This window comes from Drosophila gunungcola, unplaced genomic scaffold, assembly GCF_025200985.1.
Source record: "Drosophila gunungcola strain Sukarami unplaced genomic scaffold, Dgunungcola_SK_2 000001F, whole genome shotgun sequence".
NCBI lineage: Eukaryota > Metazoa > Arthropoda > Insecta > Diptera > Drosophilidae > Drosophila > Drosophila gunungcola.
In genome coordinates, this window is record NW_026453197.1 from 13,316,640 (window position 1) to 13,335,632 (window position 18,993).

At 37.8% G+C, this 18,993-nt stretch overlaps 1 protein-coding gene across 1 annotated transcript in view; it reads right to left on the reverse strand.

Annotated features, from left to right (window-relative positions):
• The window catches only part of LOC128263372 (tyrosine-protein phosphatase Lar), a 122,887-nt gene that overhangs the window by 46,438 nt on the left and 57,456 nt on the right, over positions 1–18,993 (reverse strand). Inside the window, 3 exon segments of the mRNA XM_052998399.1 lie at positions 15,925–16,086; positions 16,182–16,313; positions 17,298–17,339. Coding sequence (XP_052854359.1) covers positions 15,925–16,086; positions 16,182–16,313; positions 17,298–17,339 — 336 coding nt within the window.

Consider the following 18,993-nt stretch of genomic DNA (forward strand, 5'->3'; position numbering starts at 1 on the left):
CATTAAGCGCAACTACAACTATAGCTACATCTACAGGCCACAACTACAATTGCATATCCGCGTGTGAGTGCGTTCAGAATTTTATAGCATACTTTTATGGGGCAACAAACAGACTTTTATGCGCATTCACAGCCACACGTACACACGCACACACACAGCCAGGGGCAGCTTAAATGTTTTTGAATTTAAACTTATAATTAAAAAACTTTTCTTCTCTGCCGGCCCCCACATTGTTAGCCCTTTAATTGGCTCTTTGTTACAGTAGTTGTCCACTTTCCGCTCCTTTCTTGCCCTCAAAAGTGTGTGTGAGTGTGCGTGTGTTTGTGTGTGTGAGTGGTGTTGTGTGCTGCATTTGCAATTTCAATTCATTGGCATTTTTGAATTTTTTTTTTCCGGGGGGAGCTACTCGGCATTAAATCTTTCATATGTAAATGGAATGTTAAACATTGAAATGAACTTGCATTAAGTTGCATAATTACATTTCGCAATAAACGTTGGACACCGCACACATATAATTGAGTGCCTCTGCCTTCCCATTTGGATGGCACTGCCACTGGCACTCTGGTTGGGCATCCGGCGTGTATGTATATGTATACCATATATTATTTATTGCAAATATGCCCATAAAAAGCACAATGTTGTCCGGAGTGGGGGAATTGGAATGGCGTCTGAGGTAAAAATAATGGCAACTACCTTTTGCACTTTGACATATGACAGCAGTTGCGCTGCTGCAAGCTGTGCATAGTGCTCCGCTGACATGGTGCATAAAAAATTATTACAACGCACAAAAGTCCACAAATGCAGTGAAATGTTTGCACTTTTATCCCGTGATAATGCTCGTGCAGGGATTTCACAGGAGTCTTTTAGAGTCTGTACATTAACATCAGTCATAGAAACGGTGGGAGAGGTTATTTTTCTTATTTATTTCCAACTTTAATTTCGTTGGCTGTTAGCTTTAATTAACTGTTGGCACTTTAATGAAGACAGTAATGCCATAACAATAACAGGAATAATGTACACCAAAATCCCTGCCACGACTACCATACACATATACATACACAGACGAAACCAGAGAGCGTCGCATATGGCGCATAAAAATTCCGGAAATGCCGTACAAAAACTAATAACCAAACGGAAATGCATAAATGCAAACGAACACATACGTATTTAAAAAACAAACAACCAAAAACAAGAAATGAATACAGGACCATAAAAACGTTCGCCGTGCAGGAGAATCAACAAGAGTGAACCAGAAAATGGGGTCTGAACTGAATCCTGGCACTATAGTGAAGGTAGCGACCATAAACCAAAGGACATTTTATGTTCAACTGACAGCGTAAAAAATGAAATTTAATTAATTTCATATGCGAGTCGAATATTTTCAGTTACCAGCAATAGGTCTTCCCGTTCTTATAGTATTCACGTTGCATGCCCTCTTTTTGCAAGTTAACCAAGCGCTTCATTTAATATATTTATTCTGAATTTTTCACCCTGCATATGTTTAAATGTTTTTCCTGCGTTTGCGTTTCAATTTGTATTTGACATCTATTAACATTTTTCCTGTTTCTGCTGAATCCTTTCGTTTATTTTTTTTTTTTTTTTGTTTCTGGTTTGTTTTTCTGGCCAGACATTTACATAATTAAATTTGTAAACATTATTGGTAGCATGCTTTTAGCTTTATTAATTTTGTGCCCGTTTTCGGACGCATATGTCAGGGGAAATGACTGTGGACACACATCGCGATACTCGGAACCCAAGAGTTTGGGGAAATGGGCTTTGCTTCCTGTTTGCAAGCCAACAAACAACATATGCCAGCTATGTGCGGTTCGGCTTGTTTATTAATTATATATGTTTGCTCACAAGCGTATCCTTTTAGGTATGTGTACGCATGTGTGCAACTCATTTAATCAATTTACCTTTACTCGCTGATGGCTGCAAGAGCTGTAAAGGCAAATTAATTACAAATAATAGATCTTGATACGTTCATTGGGAATCTTGTCTACATCGGAACAGTATTCACCTTTCATTTACTTTCAAACACTTCAATCGAGGACAAAAAATGTTGTTTAATGTTTAATTGCTTATGAAAATTATGCATGTGGCATTTCAAAACCACATTAAATAATTTATGAAGCATACAAAAAACATATTTAATAGATTGATTGAATATGTGCCAAGGATAAGTCAAAACTGCCATTGAACTATCCATAAAAGAAACGTTGGCATTCTGGTTAGTGCAGCTTAAATTTATGTCCAAATAATTTTATTGGGAATTTAATTATGTGTTTATTGAATGCATTTATATACAGGATTAAAGTTATAGCGCACGCGATGGCAAAAAAATACAAACAAAAAACATATATAAAAAAATACATTTCTTTAATCATGCATGCGCATATTAAATCCAGAGTAAATAATTTATGTGATTTTCTTTAGAGCTTTCTAAATGGCTTTTTTTCAGGATATAAGTCTTGATAGATTACTAAAATGCGTAATTAGTCCTGCCTTTTAATTATCCAACCATATTTTGTAAAAAAAAAAAACATGTGTAATAGATAAAATCAAATAATTTTGATCATTTATTTAAATAATTCCTTTTAAACAATTTAACGGTTAGAGATTATTTCTTTCAATTTTAAGTTCTTTTAAAGTGTTGGTTTATTTAAGTAAATTAATCAATAAACCAAAGCATTTCATTGGAAAATATTTGATAATAAATAATGGCAAGGGCGAAGGAAACGTCCGACATTTAATTAAAAAAATCTCGCCAATAAGGATAAATAGTCAAACAGAGAGGAGCTCTCTTATTAATTAGCTCATAATTAACGCAGAAGGACTTTTATAAATATCTGCAAAAGCAGAAGCACTCGTGCGTGTGGGCGTGTCCGAATGACAGAGGCAGAAACCAGCTGCAAATGGAGATGAGCTTGAGTTAAGTTGAGTTGAGTTGAGTTGCTCGAGAGTTGCCTTATGATCAAACAACAAGTGCATCCATAATTGCTTTCGCCGGGGAGCAGTGGTTGTAGTACAAGTTTTTTAGTTGTCGTCTCCCGTCTCAGTTGGACTTGTTATTTGCTCATAAAGCAAATCCATATAACTTAGCAAAGAAGTTTATAATTATGCTGATTGCGGCGACAGAGTGGCGCTGACGTTGGGAATGCTTGCCCATTGGGCAGTGCGCGAATACTTATTCACGGCGATTTAGCTTTTAGGATTTACTTGTGTGGGTGTGGGTGTAGGTGTGGGTGTGGGAGTTCTGCCGGATTTTAGGCCAGAAATATATCGGTGAGCCGCATTTCCACTTCTGCCATAGATATGCAAATGTAATTAGTTGCATGCCAGGACATGGACACGGATGCAGCCACGGATACGCGGGCACAGGATACGGACAGCAGCCAACTGTGAAACGCCACACGGCGCTCTCGACGCTTGGCGCCTTGTAAAATGTTAGCGTACCGAAACAATTTATAGCGAAAATAGAATTAAAACCACAAAAGCAAAACATGCCAACAAAGAGGCAAATAGAACAGAAAGCAAAAGAAAAAGAATTAATTCGCAGAAGAGGAAAGGAAGCAGTGAAAAGGGAACTAAACGATATAAAAAATACAAGCAGCTAGCCAAAAGGCAGGACCTACTGCTACAAAACAAAAAAAGTTGGGTGGCATGGGGCGGTAAGAAAGAGCAGTCGGCTAAACCAAGATTTATATGCGGAAAAAACGTCTGTGGAGTCCTCACTGGAGTCATATAATACCCTTTTAGGCGTGACCATAAAATGAATTTTTTAAATGTTATTTGAAATAAAAAAATTTAATTATATGAACAGCAGACTCAGGAAACTGCTGAAAATTTTAAATATTTCTTATGCAAATAAAAAACATAAAAAAAAACCATTAAAAACAAAATCCTTTTAGATTTGTCAATCAAATTTATTTTAAAAGCTTACATTTTTCTTTGTACTTTATTAAAAGAAAATAATTCATGGTAAATTCAATTTTTTAAAGATGAATAAAGACATGAACAGGCAATTTTTTATGGCTCTTCGTTGTACATACCAATTTGCAAAAGATATTTAATCAGGCAATTCCCCGTTGCATATATGCATACCTGTGGCTACAGGGTATGCGCACAAGAGGCAACAAAATCAAGATGGAAAAGGCTGAAGGACCCAGGTGCGGAGATTGGGGGGCACCACGGCTAACAAAAAATGTGCATAGATTTGGCCACAATGCCTGGAACGCGGCAGGAACTCTCCCGAGCGAGAACAACGAAGAGGGACGATGCATATAAATTTGTAATTCTTGATGCAACCGCAACGTTTATTAATTTAAAATTCAATTTCAAAGTGGTCAAGACTTTGTTTTGCAATAAAACGTGGCCACCAGAGACCATCCAAGTCCTTCCAATCGTGGCACGTCCTTTAGTGGGTGGACTTGAATCAATAGTATTGGTATTAATGTTCAAGCAATTAGTAAGATCAAGTTTCTAATTGTTTTTCCAAAGTCCATTTCAAATCAAATGAAGTTGGAATTATTAATGTGTTGGACATTTATTGCATGTGGAGATGTGCAGCTGTCGTATACAAATTTAAAGCGGAAAAGTTTCTTTTGCTAGGTCTTATATAATCCGATTGCATTTCTCAAACACTTTTAGAGATTTTAGTAAAATCTCAAAAGATGATCATGTCAGATGCTTCAAAAATTGCTTTTCGGTATAACAAAGTTTTCAGAAGGTTTGTAGTTTAAGTTTCTAATATTAAAATAACAAATTCCCTGATTACACTTCTTAAAAAAAGTCTGTGATGCAATAATTAGTCGGAATACTTTTTTATTTAATATTGCTTAAAATGTTGGCTATAGTTTTTAAAATTATAATCATAGCCTAAGATAAGCTCTTATTTAAAAACCTGATTTGTTTTTAAAGCATAAACAATAGTCTTTATTTTTAAATCGCAAAGTTGCGCATTCTCTTCAATAGATAACGCTGTAAAAGTGGCAAAGAGGATACCAAGAAAGAAGAAAGAAAATAATGTAAGGGAAACGAAAAGAAAATGGAAAAGAAAAACTATGCAGAACATTAAACACAACTGACAGCTCGAACATACGTCACGTGGCGCTGTCGTAAAGTTTCTGGCGTTGTGTTGCAGCCACAATTTGTGGAGGGCCATGGCGATCCCAGACAGCAACAATGCAGCGACACACATGGCCAACAACATCGATGACTCCGGGCCATTTTTAATGGAAACTCATTTTTGAGGTTAATTGTGAGCAAAAGATGGCTGATGGTGTCGATGAAGGGGGGTTTTTGGCCGGGTTCCCTGCGTTTCAGCCACTATCCAAAGGCAAATGCAGCCGTACATATGTGGCAGAGCGCCGGGTTCAACTGGCTCAAGGCTAGTAATGTTCATTGTGTGCGGAAAATTATGAAAAAGCACACTGGGTGGCTGACCTGGTGGTACAATGTGGCCTGGAGGTACCCCACACTTGCTGGCACTAGCACCACCACCACCACCACCACCACCAAATGCGGTTAATGTTGTGCACTGCATTTTATAATGAGCGGAAGAATTTTAAACGCCGTTTTTCAAATAAAGTACCCAGCTTACTGAACAACTGTCTTTAGCATTTTATTACTTCTAAATATAAATTTAAAGCTAAGCAACTTAACAAGTTTGTCCTTTTGAAAGTTTTTAAAATTAAACTTTTATTTTATTAAGTTTAGTTTTTCATAAAAAAATTTTAATACATTATTATACACATTTCAACCCGAAAAAGGAATGCCAATGAATCTTGAAAAGCCCGCTACCGTGGAATATAAAAAAAGACATTAAAATTTCTAGAGAGAAGCAAACTCGTAAATCATTGAATTCTGGGCAACACATTGTAATAATAAAATATATTTTGATGTGCTGTGCATAAAATACAGAATTAAAGAATAACAACGTTTAAGTTTAATTGCGATAAATTAAAATTAAATTTTGCTTATATCATAGTCAAAAACTTTTACAAGTTATATTCCTGCTGCTAAGCAAAGAACTTGTTTTGGAAAAGTCGTTTTTGCCAATATGGGTTAAAAGCTTACAGACCATAGAATTGGCAGCTGAAAATTACCAGCCTCTCAACCATTAAAGTCACAATTAAGAGCATCGAAGCTTGATTAAAAATAGTTACATATCGCAAAAATAAAATTTTAAGTCTGCACATTTTTTTATTGCATTTTCATGTGTAAGCCTCATTTTCATGGTCCAAAGAAAAGCCTCTTTAGTCCACAATTCACACACATTTTTGCTGACTTGACTTTGGCCCAACCAGTAAAGCCGGTTCAACATCATCATTTGCAGCTGAGCAACCAAATTCCACTACGTATTTCCGTTTGCTGATGTTTACCCTTAACCAAAGTGCTTTAATTAGCCCGTCGCACACAAATTCAAGTTCAGTAGAGGGTCCCCTCGTTCCGTCGTTCCTTCGTCCTTTTGCAAAAGGAAAGTGCTTAACATTTTTCCGCTGCCCTGGCATAAATGGCTTAATCGGCGCCTTCAAGCGACACTAGAAGAAATTCCATTTGCAATTACTTTAATTACGCTGAGGCAGATTTATCGGTTGGGGTGCCGGTGCCCCGAAAGAACGCAGTGTTATGATACTACAAAATTGTTGCCACATATTTCAAGTTGCTGTGTTGTGCTGTGTGTGTGTGTACGGTGACAATGACATACACAGATGTTGCTCTGCTTCTCGGGCACGCTTTTGCATACTCGGAGAATGTTGTTTATAAAAATGACAGACACTTCTATTTCGCCTCGGTCCTTTACATAGTATCATTATATATATATTTTTTCATGTTTTGTTTTTCTTTCGTTGGCGGGCAGGAAAACGATGTGAAAAATGGTAATGTTTGCGCGGCATCACGTTCCAGAGTCAGCGAGTCGTCGTGTCGCACATACCACACTAGATTAAATTATAATCGAGCAACGAATGGGCCCCGAACTTGGCCAGATTTGTGCAATTGACTGTGTAAGTGCTGGCATTGCCAGAATACCTCTCGAGATTTTGGCCCTTCTCTGGTTTTTTAATGAAATGTCAGTCACTCACCGAAACCATTTTTCATCGCAACCCAAGAACAGCAACAACATCGGCAGTAACTGATTAACTTTTAACAACCGCTTTTGCATTAAAAAATAAATAAAGAAGCGTTAGAATATCTTTGTGCCTTGCCATTTTGATAGGCCATCGTAAATCATACAAGTCAAAGCAGAAGCCATTTCCCCACGGGCTTAACTCAAACCCTTTTGACTTGGCTGCAAGTTTGACATTTTGCGTTAGTTTATGTGATATTTCATATGTGATAAGCTAGTGACATTTAGATAGGTCTCGACCTCTGGAAACGCGGTCAACTGCTTTTTCTCGACCCTTTTTTTTTACTTTTTTTTTTGTTCTGCTTGGTGGTCAGTGTCAAAGGGCATTTGACGCCTTTTTGCATGGCTCATTGAGCATTTTGTGAGGGTGGCGGCAAAAAGGTCGAGGAAACGGTTGAGCTAAGCTAAAAATTATTTGAGCGGCAAGAGTAAGTGATAAACTATGAGATGAAATGTCCGAAAAAAGTGTCAAATAAGACATTTTCTGGTATTAGGTTAAACACAATGTTTATGGACTGAGGCAAGAAGCTTTTTTTTTTTTGGGTGCTCAATGAAGATAAAGCGCTAAAAAGCTGATAAGCCAAAAAAAGCGAGGAAAATTTGCCCAAATAAGGGATGCAAATATTGACCACATTTTCCTTGAAAAAAATTGTATATTTCCTGGAGAAATCCAATTATTAATTAAGACTCTACTGTCAATGTGTGCTGGCATTAAAATACAGGATATGTGAAAGCCTACAGCTCTAACAGGGGATAATATATCAACGTAAAGAATTTCCTAGGCACCCCCACTTCATCCCACTGACTTATTGCCGGATCTTTAACATCCTGACAAGCCGAAATAATTTTTCAACTCCCGATTCGCAATTTTTGGTGAAATCCAACACAGGGAAATTGGAAGCCACCCGCAACCACTCTGCACTCGTTTACAATTGTTTTACGCGATTTATGCCACATGTCAAATGCCTGACAAAGGCTGACCTCCTTCCAATCCCCAATCCCGCCATTCTTAACCCAACTCCACATGACAGATAAGTAAAAACTTTTTCTGCGTATGCTGCAAATAAATAAAAAAAACGAAAACGAAAACAAACAAACAGGAAGCCAAAAATAAAAGTGGAAAGGGGTTTGGAAAAATTTCACATGTTTCAAATTTTTTCAAGATTTTTTGTTTTGTTTAATGTGTGACATGCTCAAAGCAAATGCAAAACTTTGTTACACATGTAATGAAAAAAATAAATAAATAAACAACATTTTTGGGGGATGACATCGGCCGAACTGGTGCTGTGACACGTCGAAGGTCCTTGTCTGTCTGTGCTATAACAACGATAACAAAACATACAAACACAGGACGATTGCCTCGATTTACAATGCGCTAAGTGTCGCCAAAGCCACGCGCCCAAAAGTTGAGATATCAAAAGGCAGGGCAAACAAGAACAAACAAATAAACAAAACCAGGACGAGAGGGGAAATAAAGCAAACGGAAGGGAAACAAAGACATATCGTAAGTGGCATCGTATGTCAAGTCGTGTCAGGATCACGTCAAGGTGTTTTGCGTGTGTGTGTCTGTGTGTGTGTGTGAGTGTGTGGCAAAATGACAACCCCCTCCGCCTCCTAAATTGCCTGCAAGGCAAACGAACTTCACATCATGAAAAACGGTTGATTAAGTTGTAGGCATTTCAACTGTTGAAGTGTAAAATATATTTCACGAGAGCAACGGAATTTTCCATTTCCCAGAAATGTTCGAGTGGCGGGCAAGTGCATTTATTATTTAGCAGCCCAAAATATAACCGCTTGACATCTTCTCCATCATTGTTGGCTGGCTTTTCTGTGGCCGCTGTAAAATCCCCAGTTGCTGCACAATGCATTTCCTAAACAAAGCAGCAAAAACTAAAGCCGACATGGAACTACAAAAGACAGCTCTGCACGCTTTAAAAAACTTATTCCCTGTTATTTTATTCAGTTTTTTGTCGGGGAGTAGAATAATAAACAAACAGTGCCTGCTTATAGAAGCTCAAATTACGTATGAATGGCTGGGTGAGCACGGCGAAATTCGCTCCCCGAGTGTGTTTGTGGTGGCATATTCAAGTTTTACAAAGAAACTCCCAGTTGAACAGAGCTTAGCAGCAGGAGGGAATTAATTAAGTTGAATGTGGCTTCCATTTTTGTGTTGGTTTAGATATTTTCACAATACACAACGGCGGAAACTTATACTTGATAAACAAAACCATCTAAAACCAAATATATTTTATTGAGGTAAAATTCGACAAACTGCCATGTTTTTTTAATATTCTAATGTCAAACGTTAGCTGCCTATTCATGAGTAAAAGTTTATATGGCTTAAAAGCCTGATAAAAACCAATATACATGTTCTAAAACTGAAAAAATAAATGTCATATAAAAGTCAAAATATGAAGAAATGGTACATACATTTTCTAGGCTAAAAATAAAACTAAGCGCTTTTATCTAGATAAAAATAAACTATTCAATCAACGGCAACGGTACGTATGTGTGATAAATTTTAAAGTTAAAATAAATATTTTCTGGTATACCTTTCATGTACAAATGCCTTAAAATGTATATAAAATTTGGTTTTATTATCTTACTAATAATTTGTTTTAGTCTCAACTTAAACTTTTCAGGAATATAATACAACTGCATAGCGTCAAAAATGTTAGCTCAACATCAGCTTTTATTGCTGAGCTTTCAACGATCTGCTTCACAAAGCCATTGTTATGATTGACTGACATCTTAAAGCAAATTGATATGAGTAGAGAATATAACTATATTGCATGTAAAATATTCTTTACTGTGCAAAAGCAAGCAATTTCACTTTTCATATTTATTTTCGTTTTACTTTTTTCGGGAAGCCAATAAAAGTTCAATTTTTTTAAGTCGCTTCCAATTTTATTTAACGTCATTACGTCTGAAACTTTAATACCGAAAAAAATTGAGATGGCGAATGGGAAAAAGAGGCGGCGACTGACTTGCACTTACTTGGCAGCCGAGAGAACCAAAAGTGGGTTGATTGAAGGCGGAGCAGGAAAAGATATATATATATATATTAAGATATATCAACTATATATATATTGATGCAAAAGCGAACTGCCATGTGTGGGTATCTATCTAGGTCTGCTACCTATTTCCACTGATGAATTTCAAATGCATTTTCCGGCATAATAAAATGTGTATATTGGGGTTAGAGGGAAAAATCGAGTGCAGCCTTGAGGAAACGGAAATCCGATTTAGATGATATAAAATATATTCCTCTCGTCACCACGGCTTCATGTATTATTCAGACTAACTTGGCTAATCGCCAAATACAATAAAACCTTTGCGTTCTAAGCCTTTTCGATTCACTTGTAACCAGGGGCTTCATTTTTCATTTCAACCAACTATTGTGACTATTCCATCAAACTTGCAATATACCTTGGAGTGAATTTTCTGCTGCATTCTATTTCAAAAGGCAGCCAGCAAGTTACCCAATTTAAGACGACGACTTTTGATATTTTCGTGAGCAATTCGCTCACACGCAACTCGGCAATTGCCGTTTATATATGTATATGTGCATATATGTATGGTCGCAAGTTTTTTGAAATATTTCGCAATTTAGACCGGCACTTTATGGCTTTTCGGCAGCACAAATCATATTAAGTGAAATGCGAGTGAGCGAGATGTGCATTTAATTGGTTTAGATTTGAAAAGCAGCGAGCTGTGTTTAGTTGCACTATTACGGAATAATTTATTCAAAATCGTTGGTGGTTGCCATGTTAAATTATGACCATAATAAAAATGAAAATTCATGGAGATGAAGTGACAAAAATTTACATTTACCGAGTTTTTTTTACGACATTGTTAGTAATTTCAAAATCATTGCTGTGCTAAAAGTTACTTAAGTATTTGAAGTTTATTATAATTTGCTTTTGGTTATGAAAATCTAGAGATTTAAAATTAATCCTTAAATCGAACAAAGCATTGACTCATAAATTTATCGCAAATAAGCTATTGAAGTTTGAGTATTGGCACGAGCTAGGCAAGTTTAACAACTCCAACTTTTCAATAATGTACGTTGGCTGAGTGGCTATTGTGGGCACTTTTTTCGCCGGTCTTGCAGCAGTTTTGGCTTTAAGTTGAGCACTTTTGTCATAAATTAAATATAAACAGCTATAAGCCCAATAACTTTGCAACACACACACTTCATTGTATGGCTGTCCAGGATCCTTATTCCGGGCACAGCTTGGTGCCACAGCTGCATTGCTGCAGGGCTGAAAGTAGCCGGCTCTTCTCCGCAGCAAATTTCGCCCATTTAAACTTTTCGCTACTGTGGAATTTTCATTATTAATATGACTTTTTAGGCAAACCGCAAACGGTGCTGAGGGCCAAGGAAGCGGTGCAGGACTGGGTAAGGGATGAGGACTAGGACGAGGACGAGGATGAGGACTCCTGGCCGAGGATGTGGCCAATGCCGTTGGCCAGTTAAATGCGCCCAGTGTATTGTCAATGTTTGTCTATGTGAGCAGCACAGCGGGATCTAGCCAAGGACGAAGTTTTCCCCAATGCCCAGGACATGCCATTTGACTTTGCAACAAGTGCGGGCTAGTTTCCCCCAGTTCAGTCCAGCGTTTTAATCAAGACCAAAATAATGGTCCACCAGCTCGGACTTCCCTTCCTGCATCCAAAAAAACCAAACCGTAACCAGCAAAGCCGCTTATTACTATAAAGTGAGATTAATGAATGCGCCCGGCCCCCAACTGCGAAACGCTAGAACGACGATGCCATCGCAGTCTCCTTTTTGGCTGGCAATTAATGAAATTTATTTGCGCCTCCACGTCGACGGCATATTGTTTTTGCCCAGGGATTGCCCAGGAAGCGACCAGCCACCAAAAAAGGCTAGATTGCTAGCTGTTTGAGGTGCTAAAATGTTCTTTTTTTTTGGCAGGCAAATTTAAAAGCAAATTGTTTTGGGTTTGCCGCTCTGCGGCCAAGTAGATTGGCTTTCAGATGATTTTATTGCAATTTTCAGCCAGGCAGGCGGCAAGCGGCTTTCATTAGCTGGCTTGCCCGTCTAGACAACGCCAACGGAAGCTACAAATATTCTGCAAATAAATGGAAAGGGTTTTCCCACAAAATAATTAAATGCTTAACAGTTTAATAAAGTACAAAGAGGTTGCATACATTTGTTGTGTGTTTAAAATCGTTGTAGTTTTATATATAATTTGCTCGAAAATGTATAAAATCTATTTAAATTTATCATTGTAATAGAGCAAAATAAAAAACCTACATGGAACAAAGTATAACATTTCACTGCAAATTAACAAATTAACTTTTTAAGGTTTGTCACTGAGAAATCAGTTTTTTATGTACCACTATTTTATATAGTTATTCAATAACCTACTACTCTTTATAGCTTTGAACTCTTTTTTAACCTTTAAAGAACAGACTTAAAATAAGGCATTTAGTTAATTAGAATAGATAATGAAACGCCAAACACTGGCAATTAATATTCGCATTTAAAAAGTAACAGTGCCATGTGGCAAGTCTATACATTTTTGACTTTTTGTTCGCATAACTTTTTCTACCTTTGTTTCACCATTCACGCGCTTATATGTATGCATAACTCTTTTTAGTTTTTTTTTGTTTGTTTTTTTTTTGCGTGATAAATCTCAATGTAAAAATGTTCACACACATCGGGAGAAAAGCGTGGAAAAATAAACGCCATCCCGAATGCCAATAAAGGCGCCCACATATGCAGAGGAGTTGCGCTGGGGCACGTTTGAGTTTCACGTGAAAGCATTTTTAATCAAAATTCTCAACAGACTAAAGCAGCGCGAGATCAAAAACACTTGCCACAGCGCGTATGCGTGTGTGTGTGTGTGAGTGTGTGTATCCTGAAACTCCTTGCCACAAAAGCCGACGAGCTGACACACCCACACGGGCTGGGTTTTTGGATAGATTGCAGCTGCAACACCTGCAACACCTGGAAGTAACGTGACTCTGTCTCCTCACCTGCCACTAGCAATATCTAAAAAAGGGGGCGGTGGCTGTAAATCCCCCTCCTGTTTGCCTTTGCAGCTTTATGCACTCCCCCTTAAAAAAAAGGGTGGAAAAATGAAACAAAAAAAAAAACCTGGAGAAGCAGTTTCACGCTCTTTATATACATATATTTTTTGACATGTTTGTTTTTTATGCAAATATCGAAATAAAGATTAGTTTTGTGCGGATAAATCTCCACACCGGAGGCGTGACTCCGCAGCATCCTTCTCCATTTTGCGTGTATATTTATGCCCGAAACGCTTAACCAACTGACTGCGTTAGTCGTTGCGATTTAGTGCTAATGTGGCCCGGTCTTTTGGACAACTCACCGCCCCGTTTCGCTGCTGACTGCTGAAATTTACTGTTTACAATTTGTTGGCTGATTGCTTCTGTTCTCCGCACGCTTTGACTAAATTTATAGCAAGCGATAAGTTCTTTTTCTTCCCCCCCTGCCCGCACTACCACTCTATGTTTTCGGTATTAGTGTATTTATTATAATGCTGTCTTCCATTTGCTGGCTGCATTATTATTTTGCTATTAAGTCGAGCATTTTTCCCATCTTTTTGTTGGTTGGTCAGTCTACTGTGAGACTTTGTTATCTGCGGATGGCGGTCATGTATTCAGCTGAATCTCTGGATGAATGTTTTGCTCTTGACACTACATGCAAAAATTTTAATTAAATGCCAAAGCAAAAAACATGGGGTACTGAGAAAAAGGGGTAATAAATTTCGGTTTTAAGTTGTAGAACACAAAATTTCTTAGCATATTTTTTGGAGGGATATCTGTTTATTATCCACCACCATATTTTCAACCATAATCGCACCCACAAGCTACACTGATGACTTCCAGGTGTTTGGCAGACATTTTGTAAACGGAAAATAATTACGTACCCGAAGGCTGGGTGGAAAATTTATGTACGCGGCGTATGAGTAATGTGCACTACTTTATACCCGAGTCTAGGAGTTATACAGACCCAACTTATAATTTACTACTGTCTGCCAGCTATTTTAGCTTGTTTATTATTGTTGTTGTTTGGGCTTTGGCCAGTTGTTTGTTGGTTGTTTATGAGGCCGCCAAAGGGAACCGCAAAATGTGTGAAAATTGCACGGAGGCCAGGTGAACGAGGAAAAAAACAGGAGCATATTTTTGTGTTGATACCCGCTCTGACCCGCTATACCTCTCCCTGTCCCACAATGTCTCTATCCCGGTCCCTCACTTGGTCTTTCAATGCGGCTAGTGGCAACGTTTGCATTTTTAGTTGTTAATTATGCCAGTTGATTATGCTCTCTGTGCACTCTGGCGCCACGTAATTGGTGTGCATTTGATTTGTGGCAGGTTGTAACGCTCGCTGATGGACTCGAATGCGAATGGAGGGGAAGTAATTAGTGTAGTTTAGCGAGGACTAAAAACCATGCGTGTAATGAAGGTAAAAGTTTTGCACAAGACTCAAAAGGCAGGCCAAGGTAAAGTAGTTTACTAGCCGCATAATCAACTTAAAAACATTGAACGACTTTGATTATTTTATAAGCCAAGACCGCACTTTATTAATATACCAAGAATTTGAATTCACTTCTAATAAACTCAACCATCCAGAGACCATCGATCAATATGTATTTTGTATTGGAGTTGATTTACCAAATAATTTGCTGCTTTAATCTCATTAAAAGTTAAAACTTCTCCCTTTCCCCACGTTCAAGTCCCATTAGGGAGTACAATTTTTGTTATTGAACTTTTTGCTGTTTATAATTTGGGAACGAAAAGAGTGAGAGAAAAAGGGGGCAGAATGGATAAATACTTGGTCTGCTCTCAGTTTAAGCAAATTAGTTCAATTGCCTGGCCATCCAAGCCCATCCGCCCAGCACAGACTTGATTAGGCTTAGAGAGCAAAAACTTTATCCTTTGCACAGTTGTAAATAAGCAAAAGTAAATTTTGGCAAGTAATTTAAGCCACACAAACAAGCTGGCAAATAACTTTCCACCGCCTTTCCACCCTTGGGGAACTGGTGGTTTCTGCTCCGCAAAAGTTTACCATTTACGCCAAGTTCTTTGCCCAGTTTTAATTCAAAATCAATGTATGAACGTAGTTTACATTGCGACGCATACTAAACGAAACTTTTTGTGTCGCTCTATCACGACTCTTTTCTTCTTATACCGGAAAATAAAAGTATTCATTTAGATGGGTAATACAAACTTTGTTTTTGAAAAACATTAAAAAAAACATTTAGCTAAACTTTGTTCAACTCTTATGAATATTAATTTAGTTTCCAACCATTTTTAGCCTTACAAAAAAATGTATTAACAAAAATTCAGCACTATATCGCATTGTTTTACAAAAATAAAAGGGTTTTTATCAAGTAAATCCCAGTATTACATTATAATGATATGCATAAAAATATTTATTTATGAATTTTTTTTGGTTTGTTTTTGTTTTTCAGATTTTTAAATTCTGGTTGCCTTTTATGACTTTATTGTAATTTTAATTACAAACTTCTTATAAAGAGAAACAAACATTTTCGACAAATCAGTTAAATCAAAAAATTGAAAATTAATTTTCTAAAAATTGCCAGCTAAAAATTCCCCTTTATTTTGCAAGTGTGTTTTTTTTATTTGTAAGAGATTCCAAGAAGAAATTTCCTGTTCGTTTTCGGCCATTCAAATTTTCGCCCAGTGCATCTGCCATCGAGTGGGGTTCAATTAGGAAGCTGCACTCGACAGCCATAAATAACTGCACACGATGATGCCGATGACGGCATGGCACTTACCTTCATAGATGGTTAAAGTTGCATCTGCGGAAACGGCATCGCCCACCCCGTTCTCAGCCACACATTCGTAGGGAGCATCGTCGCGTCCCGCCCGCACGGGCTCAATCCGGAGTATGGAAATCCCGCCGGGCTGCTCCAGCACCGTGTAACGAGACTGGGTTCCTGCAAAACGCAAAATCAGGAGACTCATTTAGGAAAGGGTTTTGGGAGAGCAGTTGGGAGGGCGGCTTCCCTTCGTCGTCGTGGCAGAAACTTACCCGAAACTTTTTTGCCATTCTTGCGCCACACTATCGATGGTGGCGGATCACCGCGGGCCGCACAATAGTAACTGGCAACGCCGCCCACTCGAACGCCCTGATTCTGCGGCTTCCTGATGATCTCCGGCGGATCTGTGGAGGGTCGTAAAAGAACATGCCAAACATGGGTTACTAACTGGGCTTAAAAAACGCTCTTCAAAGGCAAAGGCTTATAAGTTTAAAGTTTCAAGCGCTGTTTTTGATGCCACATATGCTGAGTTTCCCGACCAAATTCCCTTGCTTATCTGGGGGCGGTAATCCTTTTGAACACATAGTTTTTAATATTCGGTTTTATTTCGGAAAAAGAAAATTTACAAAATAAAGAAGCTGACATGTCCAAGAAATATATTTACGTTTGCATTGATAAGTCCATCAACAAAGAGTTCGCATTTTTCGGTTTTTTTTTTCTTATGGAGTTCTTATGTCCAAGAAATATATATACATTTATTATTTTTTTTTTTTGATAAGAGCATTAAGTAGGCACCAGTCGTTTTAAAGCTGCTGCTGAAGAACTCGAATGCATTTCCATTATTTAGTATATTTCGCTTTTTACTCGTTCCTGACTGTGAGTGTTTTACGTATATTCTTTTTACATATTTGTCACAATATGCTGTCAATACAACGCCGCATGTTGTTTGCCCACACACACTCACCCTCAGCGAACGTGCCTCGCCGATGTGTGAGTGTGCCAAAAAGGATACCAGGACACCAGGACACCGGGATTGTGGAAATAGGGAAGACAGGCGGCGGCAGGGAAAACAGATGTGTGGCATTAAAAATCTGGCAAAAATCACGAAACGTTAAACAACCAGCAAAAATATTGTCATGTGCATGTTGCATGCTGCATGCTGCAATAGCATCAGCAGCAGCATCACCAACAGAGGCCATGTCCTGCCTTCTGTCAGAAATTCGCTCCTGTCGTAAAGTAGTTTACCCAACATATCAATTGGATTTATGATTTTCATTCTCTTTCTCGCTCTTTTTTGCATCAGTTTTTGATTGAAATTAAATATAAAACGCGACATTTAAATGGTTGAGCAAGAGCAAGAGAGAACCTAAGGCCGCAGCCAGACTTACGTGTGAGATATTGAATATATGGTATATCCGAATAATTTGCATCTGTAATGGGCATCAGACCGGTTAGTAATGACGTTACGAAACGCGCACGAGAACGACGACAAATTTGTTTCCGATAAACGCGAATTATTTATTATTTGATCTTTGGTTATATTTTATTTGATTTATATATTTAATTTAATGAAACTGAGACATAAAATTTGTAAGATTTTACATACTTAAAACTATCTTAGCTGTGTAAGAAAATATACATATTTTAGCAAATACATAAAACTGTCTTATTGTATTTTCTACTTAAACTTATTGAACAGATTTGTTCTAACAAATTCTATATAAATAATTTCTACATATATACTTGAAAACTATCGTTTCGAGTTTAATAGTCAGTCAATCAGGAAATGCACTTGCAACTTAGTAGAAGAAAAATAACATTTGGCAGCTGTCTTCTCCACAAAAAGGGGCTCAAAAACTCGGGGACATTGTGCACCGTACATTGTAAAAGTATTCTAAATAATTTAAAGTTCTCCACAAGGCAAGCATCCTTTGGCTACCGCTTTTGTGGGCAGACTATTTTGGTTTGCGATGCCTGGCCATAATAGAAGCAAATTTGCTGTTGCTGCGGGATAGTCAGTCTGTATCATTTACAAAACTTTCTCTGCTCAACTTTGGTCGGACAAGTTTTCTGACCAAGCCATGTGACAGTGCAATAGGTTAAGGCAGTATACAAAAAGTAGTTGAAATTTTACGAATATATTTAAATCAATTAATTTTAAATGATTTATCATTTCTTGCTTTGTATACTAATCATTTTCATTGGGCAGCAAATTAAGAAAAGTTAGCTTGCAGGGAGCAAAAACATGGTAAAAAGGAAAAAATAAAGTTGCCACCTACAACAATTGTGGATTCTGCTCATTATAAAAGACGAAAGGGAAAAAGAATGATACGCCTTACCACCCCACAAGATGATTTGCCAGCGTGGGTTTGCTAGATTTGCGAAGCACTTGAAAGCATTTTACGCTTACGTTAACAGTTTTTATGGCCATGGCTGAGCTTCCAGCGAATCAGCAATAAGCATATTGGTTTTTGTGGCTGTAATGAGCACTTCTTTGCACCAACGCTCTGCCAACTTCAGAGGCAAACGCAAATTCTCAGTAAATATTTTTTTCTCGCATTTGTAAAGTTTTATGTTTGCTTAAACAATTTGATGGCATGGCAATGGCAATGAAGGCAATGGCAAATGCTCAAAAAAAAAAAAAAGAGAAACATGTACAGAAAGACAGACGTTCAAGACACTTCCGTGCCGACTCATAAAAAGCGTATCATTAAGGCCATAAAACAGGGATTTCTGTTTATTTGCCGGATTGCCAACACCGCTCGTTGTTGGTTTTTAGGCGAAAATACAGAGATAAAATTTGAATAAATTTAATTATGTTTGTGCTATTCGTGGCTGATACTTTCGTGGTTTCAATGCTTGTTTTTAAGATTAAAGGCATAGCAAATGAAATGAATTGTAGATTACATAGATACATAGCCAAAGGCATTTTGAGGGGAGCGAAAATCAAGGAATCTGAAATGCAGCCAAGTATTGCTCGCTCGCGTGCAACTTTTTGCTGATATTTCATTTCGCACGTCCGGGTGGAAAACTGAAAACTGAAGCACTGGCAACTCAACGCAACGCAGTCCACACTGAGCAAAC